Source organism: Sciurus carolinensis, chromosome 2 (genome assembly GCF_902686445.1).
Source record: "Sciurus carolinensis chromosome 2, mSciCar1.2, whole genome shotgun sequence".
NCBI classification, from domain to species: domain Eukaryota; kingdom Metazoa; phylum Chordata; class Mammalia; order Rodentia; family Sciuridae; genus Sciurus; species Sciurus carolinensis.
Genome location: NC_062214.1, coordinates 67004342 through 67031358, shown reverse-complemented (window position 1 = coordinate 67031358; position 27017 = coordinate 67004342). Strand labels below are relative to the sequence as shown.

At 35.2% G+C, this 27017-nt stretch overlaps 1 protein-coding gene across 11 annotated transcripts in view; it reads right to left on the bottom strand.

Moving 5' to 3' along the window:
- Positions 1-27017, bottom strand: part of Lrrc28 (leucine rich repeat containing 28) — a 127047-nt gene that overhangs the window by 31065 nt on the left and 68965 nt on the right. For 8 of the 11 annotated variants that reach the window (XM_047540367.1, XM_047540370.1, XM_047540373.1 and 5 more), the window contains 3 exons: positions 14317-14428; positions 12496-12620; positions 142-244 (listed from right to left, as the gene is read on the bottom strand). In XM_047540367.1, the coding sequence (XP_047396323.1) occupies positions 142-244; positions 12496-12620; positions 14317-14428 (340 nt within the window). Of the gene's footprint in view, positions 1-141; positions 245-12495; positions 12621-14316; positions 14524-27017 lie in introns of all 11 variants that reach the window. The other 3 variants (XM_047540369.1, XM_047540376.1, XM_047540377.1) reach the window with 3 other exon arrangements.

Sequence of the window (27017 nt, the reverse complement as noted above, 5' to 3'; positions counted from 1 at the left end):
TGAACCAACATGCCATATTCTAAACTGTCTACCCAATATATAAAGATATTTGATTTAGTATATGAAGGATAAAGACAACTGAACAGAATTACCAAAAGTAATTCATCTATTTTTAAGTTCAAAAGGTGAAGTCAGCCTTACCCACTGCACCCGATGACCTTATTGTACAGGTAAGATGGCAAGCCCTTCAGGTGAATGTTGTTATCCACATATACGTATTGCAGTTCTCGAGATCGACCTAAATCTGAATTAAAAAGGAAAGAAGTGTAATTCCTTTAAATAGGCATCATTATATGAAATATATAATTTAATATGTAATATTAGAAATATTCAACAATTTATATTCTGGAAAAAAAAATGTAGATTTCAAACTCTGAGTGCCAAGTTATGTTGTGATATTAGATTATACGTCAGAAAACATAGGTGTAGAATAATTATTTAACTAACCTAGACTTTGATTTCTTAAACTATAAATTAAATCACTAGGATGAGATCATAAGTAAATTCCTTTCCCATGTAAAACTACAGTGACATTTTATAGACAATTTCAATTTAAGAATAAATTTGCTGTGGGTCATTTATTTTCATTTTCCTCTGTAGGAAATGTCATAAAAGTAAGTTTATGGATCAGCCTAAACAAATCTACTTCTGCTCCTTGTCAAAATTCTTGGCTTGGTCAGACTTCAGTAAAGTCCTTGAACATTCTGGTAGGTTCATCTGTGCACTTCCTTATAAAATCCATTTTTAACAAAGAACCCTTCTTAGTCTGTTTAGCAAAAACTCCCCTAGATGGCACTACCCAATATCTGATCACCCTCAATACCCAATCAAATTCATCATTCTCCACCATTTCCCAGGTGATGTCTGATCACCCAGGTCTGCTTTCACCAAGAATCTCGATAGGTGGGTTAAGCCAGGGGGACTCTTCATATTCTTATTAATTTTCCATCCACTGACCCCCCAATATGATTCTTGGTTCTAAATTCTCTCTTGCCTGTGCAATTCTGAGTTACCTCAATCTTTATTCCCCATTTCAATGGTCCCTGTACTCATTTAATGGTCCTGAATAAAATCTACTTTATTGTGCTTTAACAGGTGTCACTGAATATTATGGTAATGTAACTGGAACAAGAAGCCCCCAGATAGAAACAGGTATGCCAGAAAAGGCAGAACTCAAATATTTCCCAAAGGTAGTAGGAGTGTTTGGGAAAACAGAAAATAGGCTGAAGGAGATATCTTCCTCCTTGTCTTTCAAAGTTTAGGAAAGACAAAGGCCCAAAAACTGATTGAGGAGGTTCTTAGATGCATTTACATTTCAAAAGATAACCCATTTACCCATTAGGGACATTTTAATCACTTTGGTAGGCCTTGGGAATATAGAACAAAAGCCACATTAGTAAAAGAAATCAAAGACATAGAAAAATGATAACTAGAATACAATATGATCATTGCTATTAGAAAGGCTTGTCTGAAGTCTTGCTGCTCAGAGATGGTTCAGAATAATTTACTACAGAGTGGGAAGAGGGTAATAAAAGGCTGAGTTGAAGAAGAATGGGGGGGTGGGGTAGGGAAGGGTTAACCTCATCCCTTCCTTTCTATGGCTGATCCTGTTACAGTAAGTCTACCCAGGAACGGGCACTGCAATCCAATACAAAAGGAACCAAGGCTGGGAGCACCCACAACACGCAACAAAAGGAAAGTGGCAACTCTTTGGGAGAAAAAGGAATTCCTAGGCAACAGGCTAGAGATGTCCTTTCCCAGTGTGGTGGTTTTACAGATTTAAGAGAATGAGGCAGAAATGATGGGTGTGATTTCAGAGACTAAGTCACAAAAGGTACTGTGTTGTCCTCTTTTTCCTTGCTCTGGGGTCACTTATTCTGGAAAACGATAACTCCCTTGTCATGAGAGCACTCTCGCAGCCTGAGAGAGTAAATGAGGCCTCCAACAATAGACATGTGAGTGAGCATCTGGAAGCAGCTCTGGGTCAAGCTTTTCGATGACTCCAGTGTGCCTGAGCCCATGTAAATATTCCATTCTTTCTCAAAAACTTTCCCAAAACTTTTAGCAACCATGGATCTTGTTGGTCAAAAATGTTTCAGTTTTGTCAATTATGAGCAACTTCAGACTGGCTCTTAAGTTCTTTCAACAATTCCTCATCCTTTTTTGATCATATCCAGATTTTCTGGCTTGTTGTAGGCTCAGCTTATATATTCTCTGCTAAAGCCTTAAAATTAACCATTTCTCTAAGAAGCACTAATTCCTTTTGTTGGAGAATGGTGTTTAGAAACCACAATCTGAGAGTGAAGTGTGTTCATTACTACTGGGGTGATATCACTTTGAAGATCTCTGAGATTTAGGGAACAGAAATGCATACTAACCTATGCATGCATATGTACCTCTATTGTTGGTGGTGTCCCTTCTTTATAGATTTCTAGAAGTGAGCTTGCTGTGTTGATTCTTTGGCATTGCCATAATCCTTCCTTGAAAAGAGCTATCCCAATTTGCATTCCTACCAGGAATGTATGAGATATCCAGATCCCTATTTTGATAGGTATCTCACCACTGTTTTTTGTGTGCATTTTTCTAATTATAAGTAAACATTAAAAAAAAAGTCTTAAGGGCAATTTCATATTATTTTTGTCATATTATTTTTGTTGTTTATTGTCTTTTTCCAATCTTCCTATCAGGTTTTTAATGTTTTCATCCTTTATTTTTTGAGATAATCATCCTATGCCTAAGGTGTAAGTTATAAATATTTTCTCAGTTTGTCAGTTGTCATTTGACATCATTGATGACTTTTGTTTGTCATGCAAAAAGTTTTTAAAGTCTAAGCAGTGAAATTTACCAATCTCCTCTTTCTTTTTTTAAATTGCTTTTAGATTTTGAGGCATAGTTAGAAAGCCTCTCCCTTGACACCCAAGATTAAAGCAAAATTTACTCATGTTTTCTTCTAGTGCTCGTGTGATTTGATTTTTCTTCTTTCTCTTTCTACTTACATCCTAGTACATTTAGAATCTATTTTTCTAATTTATTCTTATGTATGATATAAAATATACAGCTAATAATTTCTTCCCATTTATGAATCCAGTCATCTGGGCATTATTTAAGAACATTTTAGTTCACTTTTATCCCTATAACACCAAAAAGAAAGAAAGAAAGGGAAAAAATCTCTTAAGACTAGAAGAGAAAAATTCATCAAGTACACAGAATCCAGAAAAAAAGTAACTGTGTTGTTAAATCAAGTTACAAACATGTAAAAGATAAAACAGAGATGCTAATCCAGAAAAGGTGTGTCACTGGAAAATCAGCACACCTGGGGGACAATCAGGCCCATCTGTCTATACTTTCACTTACTAGTTATGTGAGCAGAGCCTCAGTTTGCACATATGTTAAAAGGCATAACAGTACTTGGTCCCTCAACTTTACTAGGTTGTAAGAATCATTGAATACGAAAACAATCACTATTATAGTATGTTTTTTAAGCATCAAAATATAGAATTACTAAAATATCGTACACTACTACTTTGGTACACTAAAAAGCTATAAATTATAAAACATAGATGGGAAAAATGTAAATACCTAGATCCACTTGCAATAGGAAAGGTCACAAAATTACACTAAAAATTTCTATTCTAAATTTCTTCACTATTTCTTTAATATACAGACCAATCCCTTAGGCACAAATAAAATTTTGCAGTCTTTGAATGTATATAGAAAACTCTTGAATATCTTTTAGAAAATGAAAACTACATTGATAAAATACAAATGATCTCTGGTCTCCAATTTGCCTTTCAGGGGCCATAGGAAGCTCAAGGAAAGCAAGGAAAGATTCTGTACTTGGATGCATACAGCAGAAAGAAGGGTTGCACACTCATCAAGAAAATAAGAGCAGCTGAGGCTTGGAGTCAGAAAACCTGAGTTTGCATTCTCATTCTTCTACTTACTATTAGATGAATGGCATGAGTTTCTCATCTATATAACAGGGAAAATAAAGCTATCTGTTAAGTTTTAGTAAGAATTACCAACAAAATTGATAAACTCTCAAGCAGAATTCTTGCCACATAGCCTTCTCCAATATATGGCAGTTATTATTCTCATTATTATTAGTAAGTGACACATTTAGAAGTGTGGCCTACAGTAGAAGGCCAATTAAGAAAGAATTCTCTTTGGCATGCAGTAAAGGGTACTAACACTGTTCTATACTTTAATTGCACAGAAAAGAGTTAGAGGCTACAGCCTCTAGAGACAGTGATTCATCCCCTCAAGCCAAGGACACAAAATGGGACAAGGCAGAGAAAGCACCTCTCTCTTCTAATACACACAAAAGAGCTTGTGCAAGTTAAATGAGGTAACAAGCAAAGATCACACTACAAAGTTAAATAAAAGCTGACACGTGCTACTTCTTACATAGTTTAGTTTTTCCTATCCTAGTTTTATAGGAAAAAATGAATAATTAATGACTTTAAAATACTATTTGGTTTACATTTTATGTTAGGTTTTCAACATTTCAGAGAATTCAGTTTGCACCTTCTGACTATCTGTCTGAAGAACATAATTTTTTATATGTCCATAATGGCATGAACTATTTTATGTTACAGCAGGAATCAAAACTAGTACAGCTGGGCATTGTGGTGCACGCCTGTAATCCCAGTGGCTCGGGAGGCTGAGACAGGAGGATTGTGAGTTCAAAGCTAGCCTCAGCAATGGTGAGGTGCTAAGCAACTCAGTGAGACCCTGTCTCTAAATAAAATACAAAATAGGACTGGGGATGTGGCTCAGTGGTAAAGTGCCCCTGAGTTCAATCCCCAGTACCAAAAAAAAAAAAAAAAAAAAAAAAAATCTAGTACAGCTGTATTCAAGTCTATTATATATCAGCCAGAATAATGCCATGTGGACATGAGTAATACAAACACTTAAACATTACAAATAGTACAATCTGATACAGAGTGAAAAGAGACAGTGCTGAAATGACATGATGTAATGGGTTTGGAGTCAGAACTGAGTCTGAATTCTGGCTCTCCACTAACTGTGTCCTGACTCCAAAAGAAATAAAATCCTCTGAGCCTGTTTCCTCTGGGGTACTACAGGGATAATACAACTTATCTCATAGATTTGCTATGAAGATTAAACAATGCATATGATGCCAAGCGTGATTCCTTGCAAAATAACTGGTGCTCAATACATCTAAGTCTTTTACCTCCCTCTTCTGAATATAAAGAGAACATCATGAAAAAGAGTGCAGGCCTGTGAAGAGAGCCAGAAAGCTCTGTTGTTTTGGCTGACACAGCACAGCCTGCTGGTGAGGCTGAGACTCCTAAACCCTGGGCAAGGTCCCAGGCTGTAAAGGCCATGCTCCTACAGGCGTAGGAGAGCAGGCTCTCAGCTGGCCAGGAAGCAGTCCCCTGGCACATACCCCAAGTGCAATGGAATGACATTTTTAATCATAATGAGGTTGAAATATGACTATTTGCTGCATGAAAAAGCCCTGAGATATTTCTTACATTCTTAATACAGAAAATTTTCAATCAGTAATTAACTTTGAAAGAGACCATTTATCTACTAGCTAATGAGGAGGTTTGTTTTCTTCCTTCTGATAATATTAATTCACCAATAACTGTGCAATAATTATACCATGCAATAAAGTTCTCATGCAAAAGTGCTTGTTATGTAAAATTTATAAAGGAAATTGTCCACCTTCACAGATTCTAAAGCCGTAAAGAACTACTTTATGTGACTTTTTAAAGTACTGTACTGTGCCTAAAGTATTTCCTTTTTTCTTCCAGATTCACATATCAAAGTTTGTTACTTAGAAATTAGCAAAAGCTAGGAGTTTTGCAAATACTCCAATTCCTTTTTTTTTTTTTTTCCCAACCTCAAGACTCTGGCATATGCAGCCCACATGGCTGAAGATGGAACAAAATGCTTCCGTGTGTTTAGGCTATTGCTCTTTTAACCATGCTATAAAAGCAAGCATGGAATGACAGCACAGGCCAGAACAGAATAGGGTCTGTGTTTTCTGCACAGTGACCAGTTTAAAACTCATTTATTTGATCAAAAGGTGAATGATGTATTCTCTTCAAAATGATGGGGCAATTGAAACCACAGATCAAAGCAATAAACAAAAATGGGTTGTTTGGAATGTTCAAGCAATGTTTAACCAATGATCACAGTTCAAAAAGTCAGAGATATTATGGATCATTGTTAAAGCATTTTTTAATTAACATAAAATGTGATTTTTTTCATGGTGAATGCAGAGTAATTTACAGCATATCCTGAAATAATTTTAAAATTAATTTAAATTACCTATACAATGCCTTTTATAATAAGGATACTTCTTCCACTTTTTCAGGAAAAAACTTTTTCACTGCTAATTTTTCAATATACATACACACTGACTCCATTAAATCTTTTACATTGTCATATCTTTCTGATCTTTTTAACTTTTACAAAAGAAAATTTCACAGTGAATAATTTAATAAGACACTTTATATACAATAGATTGCCAACAACTGTTAAAACAAATTGAATGTAATAGATTTGAATGACAAAAGGAATGCTCTTGGTTTACACAATCACATTTCAGCATCTCTACTTCTGTTGCACAGTTGAAGTAATAAAGAAATGGTTATAAGTAATGGGCTAGGCACCATACTAGATGCCTGGGGCATGAAAATGAAGACACAAAGTCTCCATCATAGTGAAAAAGTAAAATAGTTCATAGTTCCATATGTAAGGAATGTTTATTGAGTGATCTGTCTTTTAAATGGGTCTTATTGAATTCTAACTATGGTGCTAGGAAATAGGTGTTAATATTACCTTGCCGCTAAGACTTAAGAGTAAAACCCCTTCTACAGCCACATTCACAAAGCTACCAAGATGTATAACTGGGATTTTGAGGCACATCTGCCTGCCTCACCATTATGTGTGTTAGAGGTCCCCCCTCCACACATCATTTTCCTATAAGCAGGGTACTTCCCCTAGTGTGGTGATGGTACTGACTATCATCAGGGCACAAGGGTGCTGGGGGGTAACAAGAGGACTGATGCTATGTCCAAGGCAACCAAGTGTGATGTCAGCGTTGGGTCTTAAGGGAGAAAAGGGATGAACAAAGTGTCTCTTCACTTCCTTTAAAACATCAGAAAACTGCTGGGCCAGTTCTAACTCACAGATTTAGGGCAGATATATCAAGAAATATAAAAAGTTTCTTCAGAGGAGATACTAGGGAAAGGAGGCTCCTTGATGACTGCCCAGCACAACACAGTTGCTTAATACAGCAGCGTATAATGCAGCAGCACCATGGCAGCCAGAGTGAACAGCAAATGTCTTCACTCTGTGTGGCATCTTGAATTGGAATTGGGCCTGTTTGTTTTGTTTTGAACTTTAGAACTTTACTGAGAATAATGACTGATGGAAACTCCAGATTCTTGCTTTTAAGTCAATTGACAACATCTTCCAGACTCCCTTAGTACTGCACGTCCTAGTCACTATTTAAAAAGATGTAAGTTCCAGAACCAAACAAAAAACTTTGCTGGCAAACATTCTGCTCGTGATTCTAGTCCTCATACTACTTGTTTTTCTCAAATTCACATCTGTGTCTTTTTAAGAATGAGCAGCAATTCTTCTGTTTTGCTTTTTTAATTGATACTTGGGAGAATGGGGCTTGATTTCTTATTATTAACCCCTTTCAATCTCCAAATCCTACTCCCAACTTACAGAAAAATATACATTTGTTCATTGAAAGCTCACCTAATCTAGGTGCACTTTTCTCATCACATAAAAAAAAATTGAGTTAGAAATACTTGTGAAAGGAACAGTGAACAGCCATTTTCTTAGACACTGCGTGAAAGAAGCAGTGAACAGTCATTCTCTTAGACACTGCATTCCTGAGTTGAATAAGATCTGTATGGGTTTTAATTAACAGATGAATTTTCTCTCCCATTTCTTCCCACTTTTTGAACTCTGTCTTTAAGATTTTCTTTTCTTCTTTTCCATTTATATATATATATTTTTCATTTTCTCATTTCATTTACTTCTTTGGTTAGAGACCAGCCCAACAATTCCTACAGAATGCAATTTTAAGCACATGCTTGGGCTCCCCCTTTAGGAAGCAGCTAACATACTTTCTACTCAAATCACAGCAGTAGCTCCAACTTCTGGGACTTTCTGTCTCCACTAGAATAAACTTGTTAGTACTGAGACTCATTTACTTGGCAAATTAGTCCTATTAAACAATGACCTTCAGGCAGCAGTTCTTTGAATGGCAGATAAACACATTCACATTTCAGGAGAGTACAGTTTACAGTAGATTCCAAATCCAAGATTAAGAAATAATCAATTGATACATGTATTGAAAAATCACATGGTACCCCATATATGTATATGATTTTATGGATCAATTAAAAATAAATTAATTTAAATTTAAAAAATGGAATTATTAATTTCCTTCTAATTTTAATCCTAGGGTTTGAATAGTTTTACAGTGTGAACTTAAATTTTTTAGCCAAAAAATTATAAACAGCAATTGCTGACTTTCTAAGCAGGGAACAAGAAGCATTAGAAAAAATAAGTAGAGTTAACATATTTGTACCTTTATATCTCATTTACAACAAGAGAAGGAATTTCAGCCCATGTTTTGAAAATGCCTGGGAACTAGTTTGTAAAATTGCATCTCTAACTTACCATAATGTAATTTTTTTTCTCTACAAGGTACCCAATTCCTACAAAGGAAAACAACCACTACCACTATTTTAAAAAACAGTGTTCACCTATTCTGTGAAAAAGGGTTGGTTTTGCACCCTCATCAATGCAACAGTGTACACTGCAGCAAGCAGTAAAGGAGGTCATTCGATTTGTTGCCCAAGTCCTTGAAGTACAGAATAACTCTTCCTAAGAAAACAAAGTCTTCACTACTAGCATCTCTAAAGGACAACTATGTGATCGGTTTGGAAACCCGATCATTTCTTATTATCATTCTCTATTAACTTTTGGGCTTACTATGTGGTAGTTTATGCACAGGCTGTTTTGTAAATCTCAACGTCACCACCAAATTTTCTTTGTGAAGAATTCATTCACTGTTTTCTAAATAAACAATCAATAAAAATTTTACCTGATAATGGTGCATCTCTGTTTTCTTAAAACTATGGAAGTTACTAGCCTTGAGCTAACACAGCACTCCCTAGAAGCTAACTAAAGCATGCTCTTCCACAGCCAACTTGTGCTCGGGCTGCCTAACAATCCTGTATCTATTATTCAACATTAAATAAGTTGTAAGCATTCCTGAATAACTGGGTTTATTAATTATGCAAGGAAAACCAGGAGCACCTGGTTTAAAAAAAAAAAAGTCTTAGAGGAAATCACCTTTTTATTTCTCTAAACTTTCAGAAGCTAAGAGGTGACTCACAATTCTGTGAGCTATTTAGTCAACAGGGTTATACTGAATTGACAGCAAATATTTAAGTTCTGAGAGACCTCCATTAACTTCCATAGCACCAGGCTCAAGTGACTGCTTTTCTCCTCCTCTGCTGATAGTCACCAGTGAGAACAAAGCCTCTGGCTGCAGACTCATCTGTCACTCAAATGTCACCATACAGTAATAAGAGCAGTATCCTTCTTTTTTGATGCATCTTTTCATCTTAAGAAGAACATAGTCAGAGTCTTAATGGTTTCGACAGTATTACAAGGTTCTTAAGAAGAACACAGTCAAAGAGAGTTAATGGGTTCAATAGTATTACAAGTGATTTAAGTTATCCTTACATATAGCTTCTGTAGCTGCCTTTGAAGCAGCTATAATCTGACAATACTTTAAGAAGCCCTATAAAAACTTCTTTGGCAAGAAACTGAATTCAGTAAGTGGCTCCCAAAATGGTTCCCACCATCCCTCACAGGCAGCAAAACTTCTAAGTTCCTAAATTGTGCTTCTAGAATCATAGCTAAACATAGGAGTCTTACACTGCTTGAAAACTTTGGCGGGGGGAGGAGGTGGGCTGTATGTGTAGAACATCCCCAAACAACTATAAAGAGATACCCCTCTTTTGCTAAGTTTCTAAGGACAGTTCAGTGCACTAAGGAAAGGGAGGGCCAGCAGCACCATGCTTCATTTGACTTTCTCCCAGATAGTTCTCAGCATTAGATGACTTTGGTTTATCAGAAGAGTTCCACGAAAGATTTTAAGCACACAAACATAACTATTTTCTTTCTAAAGTTGTAATTATTTGAATTATCTTTTCAAGTCTGTCTTCATGGTGGCAAAATAAAAGTAAATTTATGCAAAAAGTAAAAAACAAAAACGAGACTGAGGATTTTGCTGACACTTTGGTTTGCTTCAGTTTCTTCATCCTCACTGGTTACCCCATCTCCAATCTCCCCAAGCCTTCCCTGGGTGACCACGTATTGTGTGGCTGCCAATGCATGTTTCTGCTCCCTGACCCTTTCATCCCCTGTTCTCAAAGAATCCAGTCTTAGACCAAGGGCAGAGTGCTGCTTTGGGCAGATGGTTCTTTTAGACTGGACAAGCCTCTCCACCCTCTTGCTTGTGTTTTTCTCCTTGTTCACAGGCCTGTGTGCTGCCAGGGCTATGAGTCCTGTGAGCTGGGACAGTGCCCAGGGCAGTGGGAAAGTCGCTTCCACATTCAAGGTTGCCTACAGCCCAGGCCTGGGAGTTCTGGGTACTTCTGCTGTCATGAGGCACTCTTCTCAGAGCTCAGCACAGACCACCTTGCCAGTTGTGCTTTTTGACACCACATTATCAAGTTTACAAAGGAAAACCTCCTGACACAGAAACAAGAGTTAGGGGTACAGTGACAAGAAACCTAGAGATAGAAATTATTCTGTAATAATTCTACTCACCACTGAATATCAAGTAGTGAAGAAAAGATAACTACTTTCCTAGTCACACCAGCACTGAGCACAGGGCATACAGAAGATGCCCAGTAAATAAATGAGAGTGCCAAGGCAGAGGAAGAGCCAGGCAATGTGTAATCTTCTATCCTCTACCCAAGAACCGCTTCTAGTATCCTGCTCCAGTCCCTGCAACTCAGATCCTCTGTCACTGCGAGCATTTAGCATGACACATGGAATGACTGCCAGTTCCCCATGTTAACAGTGGTCATGTTCCCAGTATGACTTTCCTTTATTCTTCTAATACCACTGCCAACTCAGCACCTGCTCAGCTCTGTCACTACTGAAATAAAGGTAGGAACGGAAGCAGCAAATGACCAAGGGAATGAGAAGCTATGATGAGGCAGAGAGAATGGGTAAGGCAGAAGACACAGAAACTAGCTGTGGGACATAAAAGCCATTTGACTTAGAAAGTCCAATTATGTGTGGAATTCCAGGCAGAATGAAAGCTCTAGAACTAGATGGTATTTTGATAAGAGTTCATTTGGCTATGAGACATGAGACCAGGGCTGTGAATCACACTCTGGCCAGCTGGATGGAGCCAGTAGTTGTATGAATGGTTTAGAGTTGAGACAGATGATGCAGTGGAAGAACCAAAAAAGAAGACAAAGAAAACCAGTTGTTAGGAGCACAATTTCAAAATGAAAGAACTAAGGGCTCTGCAGAAGTTGAAGGAGACAAGTAAAGTGAGAAGAATTGCTAACACCAAGAAAGACCTAGATGACAAATGTCTGGCCTAGGCTTTTATAAGATTTCTGTTGCATCTGTAGCAATCAGGGAAATGGAAATCAAAACTACACTGAGATTTCATCTCTCTTCAGTTAGAATGGCAATTAAGAATACAAATAATAATAAATGCTGGAGGAGCAGTGAATAAGGAATGTTTACTGGTGTGATTGTACATTAGGTACATTAGTACAACCGCTATGGAAATCAGTGTGGAGGTTCCTCAAAGACCAGGAATGGAATACCATATGACCCAGCTATATGATTCCTTAGTATTTATCCTAAGAACTAAAGTCAGCATACTGTAGTGGTATATGCATATCCATGTTTACAGCAGCACATTTACATTTAGCCAGGTTATAGAACCAAGCCTAGGGATTCATCAATAGATGAATAGATAAAGAAAATGTGGTATATAGACACCATGGAGCTTTACTCAACCATAAGGAAGAATGAAATTATGTCACTTGCAGGAAAATGAATGAAATTGGAGAAAATCATGCTAAGTGATGTAAGTCAGACTCAGATAGTCAAGAGTTCTATGTTTTCCCTTATATGTGGAAACTAGATAGAAAAATGGGGAAAAGGATCTTATGAAAATAGAAAAGGAAACCAACAGAGTAGGAGAAGGGGATCAGGAGGAAGGAGGAGGGGAGGGAAAGGAGTACTGGTGAATAAAATTACCAATTCATTTTATGTGCATGTACGACTATATCACAATGAATTTTATTATTACATATAATTATAATGCACCAATAAATTTTAAAAAAATTTCTTTGCTGTAGGATTTATTGAAGCTAGACAAGGTGGAAGCAAGTAATTGAAAAGTACCTGGTTGATGTACAGATAGAGTAGTTGAGAGAAAGCACTTACCCGTGTCAGGCAGACCCTGCCGGGAAAATGGAGAGATGCACTGAAAGAGGCCAACTAGAGTGTCCAAAGGAGTTTTTGAATCCAAAATGGCAGAGCCAAATTTGACACTGAAGATGGCCATACAACTAGAAAGATGATGTAAAATCAGGTTGTCAATGGGTTTTGTAATAGATTTTATCATAAGGTTTTGTAATACTTAGAGAGCATCTATATGGCAATTAGAATACTTGGCCAAAGGGTGGGTGCTCAAGAAGTGAGAGCTATTGCTAGCCATAGCAGTATAGATAATACCATTATTGTGCATGGAAACACTCTTCTTATATATGTGCTTTATGATACTACTATTAAAAATAATAATATTATGAAAAAAAATTTTTAAACATAGATATGGTAATCCATAAGTTATATCTTCTCATTTGAGAGTCATCTACATTTGTACAGAGTTTTGTAATTCTTATTCATAAACTATCATTAACCAGGAAAAATGTCAGCTTTGGCTTACAGATAAGGAAAATGAAGCTCAGAGAGGTCATGCATTGTGAAGTGGTGGAATCAAGCTAGAACTTGGATCTCTGGGTTAATGCAGCATGATTTATTTTTTTTATTTCAGGATTATCTTTAATCACAGTTTGATAAACTTTGGTCCTAAACTCAAATCCTGAAAGGCTAACAATACTTTTGGCTTTTGGATAATAGATCTGCATGCAGTAAAAGAATACTTAATGAACTGTTCTAACCTCTGTGAACAGAACAAAATAGATTTTCATAAAACATATATTTTTAAAAATGCATTTATATTTGATATTTTTCTTACTCAAAATCAGCTCCCATTTCCTAGAAATGCAGCTTGATTTTTAAGTAGTTTTATTTACTTTGTTAATTTTAAAAGCATGAAATTTGTGGAAAAGTAATTTCCTTAAGTTTGACAATTATTTATCATCATGTGAATTGATTTTAATGTTGCCAGTACTTAGTTTTCATGAAGTGATTTAAATAATATGTGCAGTGATATTAGAAAATGTTACCTTTAGGGGACTAGTAAATTATTCACTTCATTGCCCTCAGTGATAAATTATTCATTATAAAATTTTTTATGAATAAAATTATATGATGATTATTGTGACAGAGCTGGGGTTCTATGGGACTTCATATTTTAATTTTTTTTTAGTTGGCACTTTTGTTTCTTGAAAGTTAAGAAATAATTGAGTTTCTGTGAAACAAACATGCTATTTTACTAAAGCCTGTGTTGGCTGACATATAATATTGGTCAACTACAGAAAAGTATAGTCGGCAATATGTTGTTTACTAGCCATGGTGACGTTTTGAGCTCAGCAGGCAGTTTAGCCAATTTAAAAGTCTTTAAGGTTTTATGATCAGATTTGGCAATGCTAATTATTAGGATACTCAACACCAACTTTTCTAGGTAGAAGTGAATATCTAAGCAGATATAATCATAAGTAGCTGTTCTTTTATATTGCCTAATACCCTCTGTCAAACTTATAGTCACATAGCCTTTTTCACACATACACACACACACACACATATTAACTCCCTCCTCAGAGTAATTATCTTATATCACATGTATTTTGTCCCTAAGCAGATTTTTAGCATAGTTTTTTTTTTTTAAAACATAAAATCCCTAATTGTAATAATTTCATTTGTTATCTAGGAATGATGCTCCTCTCAACTGCAACAATGCCTCTATTGAGGTTCCCTCTATATACATAAACAGAAAGAAACTAATCTATCCTGTCAAAAAAGAAGAGACTATCATCTTATTTTTTGGTTGTTTTCCTGTACCACAGAAATGCCAGCACTTACCAAGTGGCAAAAATGCAAGACGATTTCCAGCCATGGAGAGCTCGTTGAGGCTGGGCAACTGGCAGAGATGGCGCGGCACATACCATAGACGATTTCGGTCCACAGTGAGGTACTGCAGAGAAAGGCACAGGTGAAGCCGCTCGGGTAAAGTTAGCAAACGATTGGTAGAAATGTCTAGTGTCTGCAGCTCCTTCAAATCGCCAACCTCTACAACCAAAATCAAAATTAAGATAAATTGCATTCTGATTAACTTAAATAAATGGGTTAAAATTAATAAATACTGTAACAGTTCAACAGTTCACAACTAAATAAAATCAGTAGCTGGGACTATTTCCATAGTGTTGAATGTTGAAGTACAGAAGTTAAAGCTCATAAACAAATAATCCAGCCTAGGGAGGTATTTTTAAATTAGCCTGCCAGAATTTCTTAAGCGGAGATAAGTGCTGGCATGGAAAAAGAGAGGCACAAAGTGATGAATCTGAACTGGAAGTCTGTCATTGATGAACCACCCTTGTTGGTAGGATGAGAAAAAAACAATTATATCCACTTCAAGGTATATGTATCTGTTTTTTGTTATTGTTGTTGTTTTGGGGATTTTTTTTTTCTCTTTGTGTGATTTACCTCCTATCTAAGTAGATAATAGGATATTCATAAGTTATAGCATTCAAGTAAGTACAAATTGTTCATATGAACTAAACAGAACATTTCTAAACTAAGAATTAGAGTGTCTTTTGGAAATTTCCAACACGGTAAAGTTTATACTAAATGACATTATTGTTAGGATATTGTCCAGCAATGTAGCTCATTTGCAAAGACCCAAAGTATACATGTCCTATGAAAATTTTTAATACTACCCAAAGTAAATCCTTCCATTTACTCCAACATTCCCTTATCATTGATATGTACAGTTGTAATCTATTCCAGGGTGAGTACAATCACATCCTTGTCCTATTCCAAGTCACTAAGTTTTGAGTAAAGTCCAGAAAGTTCTGAGGGAAAATCACCATTGCAGGGGAAGGACATTTACTCTGTCCCAGAACAGCACATTTCACTCAAGGATAAGCAGGCAGGACAATTTCATTTGTTCCCCATGAAGAACACACTTCATGTTCAAGTCTACCATTATGCATCTCTTGTCCTTCTCCAATCATGGCCCAGTTTCTGATTTATTCCTCTTAGATGAAGGTTTTTCACGCTCTATGATTGGACTACACCCCTCGGGCACACTCCAGTCTGTTTAGGACTTGGATGAGACTTAGCAACAGCTTCACTATTGGATAATAAAATTTTCTGCCCTCTTGAAGGCTCAATTAAACAGATTTGCTTATGGCTACAGAGCAGGGGTCAGGGAACTACAATCCTAGGCCAAACCAGTCCATGGCCCACTTCTATCTTCCCTGCAGCTGAAACTGGCTTTTACACTTTTAAAGGGTGATAAATAACACCACCAAAAGTAAGGTACATGTGACAGACACTGGTTTGCAAAGCCTAAAAACATTTACTATCTGGCCATTTACAGAATGTTTTCTGTCTTTGCTGTAGACATACTGTTAGTCAGGAGTGTTTTTAATAGCTAGCCTTTTAAATAAAAGTAATTTGAATGTAAAATATACTAATTTCTGCACATTTTTCTAATACTGACAGATCTGTGCTAAGAAAGTCACAGTTTATTGCTCAATTTCTCCAACACTAAACAAAGTACACACTTGAAGATGGGTAGGTGGATTCGGTACACAGCCTGGGACTGTGAATGGGGGTTTTCTTCTGTGTGAGCTTAACTGACACACACGGTAGTCAATTTTACTCTTGGCTTCATTAGTATAGTACTTTACCTACCAATGTCTGCATTCTTATCTATTTCATAAAACAAAATTGCTTCTGATGTGGGGTGTGCGAGGATGAGGGAGTTGAAGGAAGAAAAAAATGTTTCAAAAGCGAATAAAAAGAAAAAAGGAACAAAAAAAGAAGTTCTTCTGATCTAACTTTTTTTGGCATAGGGATTGAACCCAGGGGTACTTTACCACTGAGCTACATCCTCCTGCCCTTTTAAAATTTTTCATTTTGAGACAAGGCCTTGCTTGCTAAGTTGCTGAGAATGAAATCCTCCTGCCTTAGCCTCCCAAATAACTGGGATTACAGAAATGCGCCACCACACCTGGCTCTGATTGAACTTTAAAAAATGATGATAGGAGTAAAGTGAATGACACAAGGTCTTTGCCTTTGAGAATTGCATCACATATAAGAGGTAATGTGTGACAGGAGCTCAGGGAAAGAAAGTTAGATGAGAAGTTGGAGAAGTTTTTCCAAAATTAATTGGTGATGGGAACTTTTTGAAAAGGACAAAATGAAAACGGAAAATAGGAAAAAAGAAAATAGCACTCACTTCTGACGGGGAATGAGGGTGGGGTTGAGAGCATGAGAAGAGGCAAGAAAATGAAAAAAAATGAATATGGTATGTACCATGGGCTCTTTGGGGTCCAGTAGGTACCCACACACCAGTGGGAGGAAAGCAGAAAATAAATTTAATATAGAGGGCTTGGTGGAGGTGTGGATGATAATATGAGGTAGAAAAGACTAGACTTGCTAGAGTGAGAATATGACATCTCCTGAAGATCCTCAAAGTAAATGTGCAGAAAGTAATAAAAAGAAGAGTCTAGGTTGAGAAAACATGCAGGCATTGATTATAAAACAAAAAATGACAGAATTTGAGGGTAAATTCCAGAGACTTTAAGAAAAGCAGGTAGCCTTTCTTGGATACAGAAAACAAAAGAACCAAAAAAGACAAAGTCAATTTTAAGCTTCTAGACTATTACTCTGAGTATGGGGATGCCAATGCTAAAAACTTAAGTTATTTTTATAGAAAAGAAGTAAGATTTCCTCAATATTTTAAAATTGCATTATCTATAAACCATTTCTTTAAAGCGATTTGGGAAAAGATTTCATCAAAATTCACATGGGACCAAGGAAAGTAAATGATTTCCATCTTTGTTTAAAAAAATAATTAAATGTACAAAAAGTATTTGATGCAGCTGCAAAAATTACTAAGGCAACTGACTTTGTGTTATTATACTGTGAGATGGGGAAATAATACGTGAATAATTTATGAATTTAAATTTTTCATAATTTAAAGATTTAATGTTCTTCAGTAGTAACAGATCAATATTTACCCTTTGCTCATGCATCGGATACTAAAATTGGTAACACTTTTGAAAACAAAAGGGAAAACACAGACTGTCTGAAACAAAAATAAAAATAAGAGCGAACTGGGAAGAAGAAAGAGGAAATGCCATTTCTTACTTCCCATAAGTGATGAACTTAAAAAATTCTATTAAGTTCTGAGGGATCCCAGAAAAAAAATTCTATTAAGATGGGCATGATGGTGCACACCTATAACCTCAGCAGCTCAGGAGACTGAGGTAGAAGGATCACAAGTTCAAAGGCAGCCTCAGCAACCTAGTGAGGCCCTAGGCAACCTAGTGAGACCCTGTCTCAAAATGAAAATAAAAAGGGCTGGGGATGTGGCTCGGTGGTTAAGTGCCCCTGGGGTCAACCCCTGATACAAGCCCCACTGGAAAAAAAAATTCTATTAGATCTGAAACATGCAGGCCTGCATATAGCAAATGAACAAATGCAAAAAGAGAGGGGTGGGGGAAAGGGACATTTTTCTTTCTCCCTTCCAGTGAAGGAGATAGAACTCAGGGTCTTGTGCATGCTAAATACAGGCTCTACCACTGCTCTATACACCAGCACCAGGACATTTTTCTAAGAAGCTTAATAGGTAGACCTTTTTGTTTGTTAGAAAAAACTTCAGCTATTGTTCCCATTAAAATACTGTGTTGCATACTACATATTATATAGCTGTAAAATTGATGATTTTGTTACATGGTTAAAGCATTTGGGGGAGGAAAGTGAAGTAAAATTAAACAGTCTCTCAAGAGATCTGAAATAAAAATAATTTTCATGATCATCATATAACAGATCACAAATCTAAGAACTAGATATGGCTTTGGTATTCAATAATCCATTCAAAGATATAATTATCAGCTCAAAGGAAAGCACATTTTCATAAAAAAAAAAGAATCAAATCAATTTTATCTAAGATTCTACCTTACTTGAAACACAAGAAATATGAAATGAACCTCTAGTAGCAACACATCAGACAGTAATAAAGAATGAGCTCAAAATGTGGGTTTGAGTTAAAAAACTGAGAAACTATTGGCAAAACATAAACCAGCAAATCTGATCAAGTTTGAAATCTGCACTGGGGTTAGAGCATTTTCTTATAGGAAGTCCGTTGTTCTTCTTTCATTCCTAAAAATCCAAGTTTTCTTTTTTTATTGTTTTATTTCAGCATGGAGAACTTCTCCCATTTCTTTTAGAGCAGGTATGCAGGTAATGAATTCTAGGTTTCCCTTATCTGGGAATGTCTTTAAATCTTAATTCCTAAGATTATTTTCATCAGGTACAAAATCTGGATTGAGCACTTATTTCTTTCAATACTTTAAAGATGTTGTTCTATTGTCTTCTAGCCTCCATTGACGTTATTCTCCTGTACATAATGGGTCATTTTCTTTACTTTGCAGAGTTTTAAAAAATGATTTTCTTGAGCCAACTGATTACAATGTATCAGCAAATGTCATTCTTTAAATTTATCCAATTTGGTTACAATGTACTTTTGCAATCTGTAAATTTATGACTCTCCTCAAATTTTCTGCTTTGGCCAGTGTGTCTTCAAATTTGAGTTCTTATACCTAGGTAAATATAATAGACTATAGACTCTTAAATTTAAGATATGCATGGTTGCTGAAAGTAAAAATTATAGCCTTGTCTGGTGTGGTTTTCAATATGTGAAAGTGTATTACTTATGACAAATATAATACAGATTGGTAGAGGAAAATGAAAGGAGTTTCAAGGTAAACCTTAAAATGTATATATAATGTAATCTCTAAAGTAATCACTAAACATAATAAAAGACAAAAATGATGAATCTGAAAAACCTATAAATTAAAATAGAATATTAAAAATATTCAAATAATAGAAAACAAAGATAGAAAGAGGGAACAGAGAAATGAAACCAGAGGCTGCAAACAGAAAACAAATAATGAAATGGTAAGCCTAACTTTAAGATTAATAATTACATCAACTGTAAATAGCCTAAGGTCTCCAATTAAAAGACTGTCAAATTGGATTGCTTTTTTGAAAAAAATCTATTTTATCTTAAAGGAATTTATTCTATGTATAAATACATAGCTAAACATAAAATAACAAACATACATACCATCCAAACAATGACCCTCCCACACACAAAGTGGAACTTCCCCGATGGTGGAATGAGGAAGTTGCCAAATCCTCTTCTCAAAAAGCAATTATGAAATTACACAAAATGATCAAAAACAACCATTTTGGTACTCTAGAAATTGAGCAGCCATTTGGACAAATGGAAGAACATTATCACAAAGAAAAACAACAAACAAACAAACAAAAACCTCCTGCAATTTTGATAAGAAGGGTTGAAATCTGTGACAAGTTTACCTGAGGTGGCTCCCATCCTCCAACCCAGGTTAGTGTAATAGCAGTTTTAATGGGGTAGGGCAGGCTGCAAACCAGCTGCTTCACTGCCAGAGGGGACTGACTTGGTTTGGAATGAAAGGTAAGAACCCACACCCAGTAGTGTTGTCAGTAATAAGCAGCAATCTTGGTCATAATCGAACATGAAAGGCCAATGATTTTACTAGACTGAGGTGTGGTCCTGGTTGAGACAGAGGAGCCAAAAATTTAAGGAGACATTGGATGTGAAACAGTCCTAAAGGGATCAGACGGGCTCTCCACATAACCCAGACTGGTTGGAGGTGGTGGGCAAGCACGGAGGAGGCCAGAGAAGGACTCAAGCAATACTGACTCTGAGCTATAGGGAGACTGCACACATGCACAGAGGAGAAAACAGAGCCTGGCAAGAAATAAAATCCAGGGTAAACCTGAAAACTGCATGAATTTTAAATGTGCTCCTAAATCTATAAACAGATTCATCAGCTGATCTGTAGAAGACTTACTAGCTCAAGGTGTTTAACCTCTAAGCTGTTCAGAGATAGGAACAAATCCTAAAAAGTAAAGCTTACAAATTAAAATAAAAATAAGTTAAAAGAAAAAAATGCCAAGCAGAGACATCAGTGGTGAAACACTGTGGGGAACATGGATTTCTTGTTTTTAGTCAAAAAAACTACTTAAAGAAATGAAATAAATAGCAATAACAATACTCAGGAAAAAAGAAATCAAACCCCAGAGTTGTTCTGTACATCATGTAAAAGGCCAGTTGAAAAAAATTACAAGACATACAATAAAACAGAAAGGTACAATCATAATCAGGAAAAAATAAGTAGAAACATGCTAAGCGAACCCAGATGTTGGATTTAGCAAACGATGACATTAAAGCAGTTATATGTTTAAAAAACTAAAAAAATGCATTTAAAGAACCAAAGGAAAATATGATAATGATGATTCGAAGATAGAAAACTTCAATAAAAACTCAGAAATTACTAAAAATGTAAGTCTGAAGTTGAAAAGTACAAGTGCAAAGAAAAATTCAATAGCAGATTTGAATGGGTAGATGAAACAATCAGTGATAGATAATAGACATAATCCAATTAGAAAAGGTAGGGAAAAACAAACTGGAGGAAAATGAACAGAGCCTCAGACATTTGCAGGACAAAACAACTATACAAACACAAGTGTGATAAGATTTCAATAAAAAGAGAATGTGAGAAAGGGACAGAAAAATATCAAAAGAAATAGGGGCCAAATTTTGATAAAAAATATTAAGTATCAAGAAGCTCAATAAATATCAAATAGGATAAACACAAAGAAGTCTACACTTCTATACATCATAATTATATCGTGAAAGACAAATATAAATAGAAAATCTTGAAAGAAGATAAAAATGACTTCATCATATTCAGGGGAACAGTAAGATAACTAAAAAAGGAAACAAATTCAACAGAGGAACTGAAACAGCACACTAAAAATATTTATATATCATCAGAGAATGTAACAGGAGGTACAGAGGCACAAAAGATATAAAATATGTAAATTACAGATGACAAAATGGCTATGTAAATACAGTCATATTGATAATTATAGTAAATGTGAAAAGATTAAATAAATCAAATAGAAGAAGGTATCATACAGCATAAAAAACAATATGCTATGTATAAGACACACATACAGAGATTTAAAGTCAAAGGTTGGAGAAAAATGCACTATGCAAATGATAACCATGAGAGACAGCGGCTATCTATAATCAGAAAAAAAAATAGATATTAGAATATGAAATACTAGAGGAATATTTCATAATGACAAAATGGTCAATATTTCAAGATGCCACAATTATTAAGTATACCTGCCTAACAGAAGAGCTCCAAATTACATGAAGCAAAATATCAACATAAGTGAAAGGAAAAATAGACATTTGAACAATGATAGATGGAAGATTTCAATATGCTGCTCTTGATAACTGAGAACAGTCAGATAAACAGCAAGACTTATACTATATAATCAGTCAACTGACCTAATTTGAGATCTTGGAACACTACAGCAGAAAACATATTCTTTTCTTTTTTGTGGTGCTGGGGATTGAACCCAATGTCTTGCATGAGCTAAGATATATTCTTTTCAAGTATACATGGTACGTTCTCCAGGACAGACCATATGCTAGACTGTTAAACCAGTCTCATACTTAAAAGGACTGAAATCATCCAAGACTAAAGGGGATTTTAAGTAGAAACTCACAAAAGAAAGAAATCTGAGAAATCCAATAGTTCGAAATTACACTAAATGTTTATAAATACCCATAAGAAAACAAACTGCAAGGAAAATCAGAAAAAAAATTTTAACCAAATGAACAGTCAACACAATGTATCAAAATTGGTGGGATGCAAGGATGTGGTAAGTGGGATGACAACTTAAATGTCTACATTAGGGAAGAAAATTCTCAAATCCATTGCCTAAGCTTCTACCTTGGGAAAGGAGAGAAGGAAGTAAAAACCAAACCCAAAGTAATAAGAAGAAAGAAAATAATAAAAATTACAGTACAGAGCAATGAAATGGAAATCAGAACCACAACAGAAAAAAAAAATCAATAAAAAACAAGTTAGTTCTTTTGAAAAAGGTAAAATTGGCAAACCATTATCTACACTGACCTAAATAAATAGAAAAAAAAAAAACTATAAATTGCCAATATTGGGGACAAAAGATGGGACATCACTATTAACTCAATGGAGACTAAGAAGATTAGAAGTTATACTACCAATAAATTTGTTCCAAGTTAGCAACTTAGATGAAATGAGCATATTTCTGAATAGACACAAATTACCAAACCTAATTCTAGAAGTCATTAAAACTGTGGACAGATTCATCACATGTAAAAAACCTGAATTAGTAAATTTAGATCTTTCCATAAAGAAAAGCCCAGGTCCAGATGGCTTTTCTATTCTATTAACTATTTAAGTCCTATTAAATATTGAAAGAAAAAAATAACTTTTCACAAACTCCTTAAGAAAACAGGAGAAAACACTTCCCAACTCGTTTTATGAAACCATTATTACCCTACAACTGAATTCATCCCCAAACCTCATAAATCTATAGATGGATATCCCTTGTGAACATCTGTGCAAAAAAACCTCAACAAAATAAGAGCAAACAAAAACTAACAACATATAAAAATAATTACACATCATGAACATGTAGAACTGATGCCAAGAATATAAGGCTGATTTAACACTTGAAAAATTAATACAATACATATGCTCATAGTATAAGGACAAAAACTGCACAATCATTCCAAGAGATACAGACAAAGCATTTCATAAAATCCAAAATCCATTCAGGATAAAAACTCTCAACAAACTGGAAACAAAAGGCAACTTCTTTAATCCTATAAAGAACAATCAAAGCTAAGATCACATTTAGTGACTAGGGACTGAAGATAAAGAACAAAGAAGCCAGCTCTCTCCACTGCTACTCTATAAACTTGAGGTTCTAGCAAATGCATTAAGGTAAAAAACAAAAAGTATCAAGAATGAAAGAAAAAAAGTAAACCTTTCTTTATTCATAGTTGACATGATTCTTAGTAGAAAACTCTAAGGGATCCACAAAAATTACTAGGACTAATAAACAAGTATAACAGGGTCACGAGACACAAGATCAATATTAAAAAATCAGTTGCTTTGGGGGATAAATACAAAACAAAGAAAGAGAAAAGGGAAAAAAGGGAGAGGGGATTTCATTAAAACAGGAAAGATCAGTAGAGAAGACAAAAGGAACTGAGGAGTAGGAAGAAGGGACGGGAAAAGGGAAGAACAGTGGAATGAATGTGACAGAACTTTTAGCTATGCATACATGGATGGCACAGGGGGTCTCACCATCCAATGTATCCACAGAGCTAATAAAAAAGAAAAAAAAAAGTAAATGGATTGAAGAGGGATTGGTGGAGTGAAGAGAAGGGAGCAGGAGATGGACGGAGTGCTGGGGACTGAACTGGGCAGGTTGTACTCCATGCTTTTGTAATAACATCAGGGTGTGTGAATTTTTTTAAAAAGAAAACATATACTCAAGTTCAAATATATGTTAAAAAATAAAAAATCAGTTGCTTTCTATATACTAGGAAAAAATCCCAAAATGAAATTAAAAATTCCCTTCAGAAAAGCATCAAAAAAAAAAAAAAAAAAAAAAAAAAAAGAAAAAGAAAGAAAAAAGAGAGAAAGATGTGGGAATAAATTGAACAAAAGACATATAAACTTATATGATAAAAACTACAAACTACTACTGAAAGAAATTAAAGCTCTAAATAATCAAGACACTGACTTAACATTGGTGAGATGCCATACTGATCAAACTGATTGACATAATCCCTTATCAAAATCTCTGGAGGTTTTTTTAAAGTAGATATTAGCAGGTTGGTTTTAAATTTTATATTCAAGATGCAAAGAACTTAAAAGAGCTAAAACAATTTTGAAAAAGATGAATAAATGTTTTTTCACAAATGCAGGTAAATTGGCAAACTCTGGTATACCTATACAATCCAATACTACTCATCAATAAAAAGGAATAAATTATGGACATATGAACATGGTTGAATTTCAGATGCATTATGCCAAGTGAAGCCAGATTCAAAGTATATGTACTATACCATTCCACTTGTACAATATTCTGGTAAAAGCAAAACTATTGAAATAGAAAATAGTTGCAAGGCCTGAAGAGTGGACAAAGGTTTATATATAAGGCTTACATATAAATAGACAAAGGTTTGTACAGGGGATCTTGGAGGGTGTGAAAATTCTTATGTATTTTGAGTGTGGTGGTGGTTATCTGACTGTACATCAGAAGGATGAATTTTCCCCGTGTGTTAAAATAAAACAGTAACTCAAAATTCTTGGGCTGGGGATATAGCTAATAATAGAGTGCTTGTCCAGCATCACAAGGCCCCTGGTTCAATCTCTAACACTGAAAAAAATAAATAAATAAAATAAAAGCAAACTAAACAAAAAAAAAATTCCTTTTAAATATTAAAAATATCATTTTTTTAAGGGGGCCAGGGATGGAACCCACGGTCGCTCAACCACTAAGCCACATTTCCAGTCTTTTTAATTTTTATTTTACTTTATTGTTTTTATTTTTGGATACAGAGTCTCACTAAATTGCTTAGGTCTTTGCTAAGTAGCTGAGGCTGGCTTTGAACTTGTGATCCTCCTGCCTCAGACTCCCAATCTGCTGGGATTACAGGTGTACTACATCTCACCTGGCTACATGTATTGTGTACAAAAGTTATTCTGGGTGCAGATTCACATAATTTAATCAGTTAGGTAACTTTTTATTTTTAATAAAATGCTACTTGTATTTTTCCAAAGTCTTCTTTTCAATATACTTGTGTTTTTTTAATAAGTATCTATAATTAATTTTTAAATTCAGCATTATTGACATCTTCAAAAATAATTATTTCTATGTCACCTTCAAGTTAATATAGTAGTAACACTACGTTACAACATTTGTTTTGGAATCCTGGTAGAATCCTACTCTTTTCAGAGGGGTCTCCTGGACACCACACCACTCTCACCTGCCTCTTTACTCTTTGGAAGTAAACAGCACTTTGTATACCTTACTTCCTTAATGTCCCTGGAATAATCCTAACTCCACAATTTTTGGCATTTTTTACTTTTATACTAAATATAAAATACCTTCAAACATTTCAGATACTTACATACAGTATCCTGAAAATAAATTCATTATTGTCACATTGTAATTACCTAGACTTAAGCACAAAAATAGCATTAGGGTGCCAATTTCAAAAGAAAAAAACAATAAGTTTAAATCATCATTCTGTGATGATGCACACTGAACCTAAAATTTAAATGGAATGGGAAGGAAGCCACCCACTGCAAGCCAAGCCAGTGACCACAGAGTCAATAACAAGGCTTGCTATTTTCAAGCTCTGGCTTTTTCCGGTACCACTAAAAACAGCTCTAATTTAAGCTCCACAGCACTCTGGGTAAGGAGATCATACAAAGAAATAAAAGACAATATTTCATTCTCTACACAGTAAGTCTCCCTTTTTATATTTGTTTGCTTTCTCTTGATGGTGCTATAGAAGGTCTATGATCTATTATGTAAAAGTAGGTACAAGTCATAATACTATTTACTTAACAGCTGTGCAAATTTGGGCTAGTTATTCAATTATTTAGATCACTGGTTTGCAAACAAACAAAAAACTTCTTTAAAAAAAGGAGACATTATAACACTTAACTCAAGAGGTTAATGATGTGATTAAATGAGATGTATCAGTAATCAAATTCAATAATACATGGCAGAAAATATTTCTAATTTTTAGTTCATCATACTACAATATTTTAAATATAAATTTGGAACATAAATACTTTCACAATTGATGTAGTTTTTATCATGGAAAAAACTACACACACATTTTGTATTTATGTCTAACAGAGAAAGGGGCTCTTGGGAGACAGATCCCTTCAGAAACTGGGCAGGAATACCTTCTGTGGTCAAACAAAAAATTCAAACCAACCTGGATTCAACTGAGATATAAGTCCATTTGATGGAGGCATAAAGGGACAAGAACAGCATTCGGGTGTCACACGCCCTTGAGTTAGCTAAAATCATCAAGTAACGCAGACTTCTACACATTACCTGGAACAACTGGGATCAAATCCTGGATATATTCTCAAGTCATTTTTTTTTTTTAAAGCAGAATTCATATATCCTCAAGAAGGAGTTTAACCTGCTTCTCTGACATAAGAATTAAGGTCCTTTTAAACCAAATTATTGTAGTCATGTATCACTCAACATCAGGACATGTTCTGAGAAACTTATAATTTGGCAATTTTGTCACGAAACCACCATAAAGTGTACTTACCCATCTAGATGCGATAGCCTACCCACAGGAAGACCATATGGTATAGCCTATGGCTACTAGGTCACAAACCTGTATAGCATGTCACTGCACTGAATGCTATAGGCAACTATAAGACAATGGTTATTGTATATTTTACCCAAATTATGTAAAACCATGGGGAAGGTAGCAAAGTAAGGAAAACTTGCAATTCATTTAAAAATATAGACTTAAAAATTCTATTAGGAATACTAGCAAATCAAATCAAGTAAGAATGTGACAATGGTTTAACATAAGTAAATCTAGT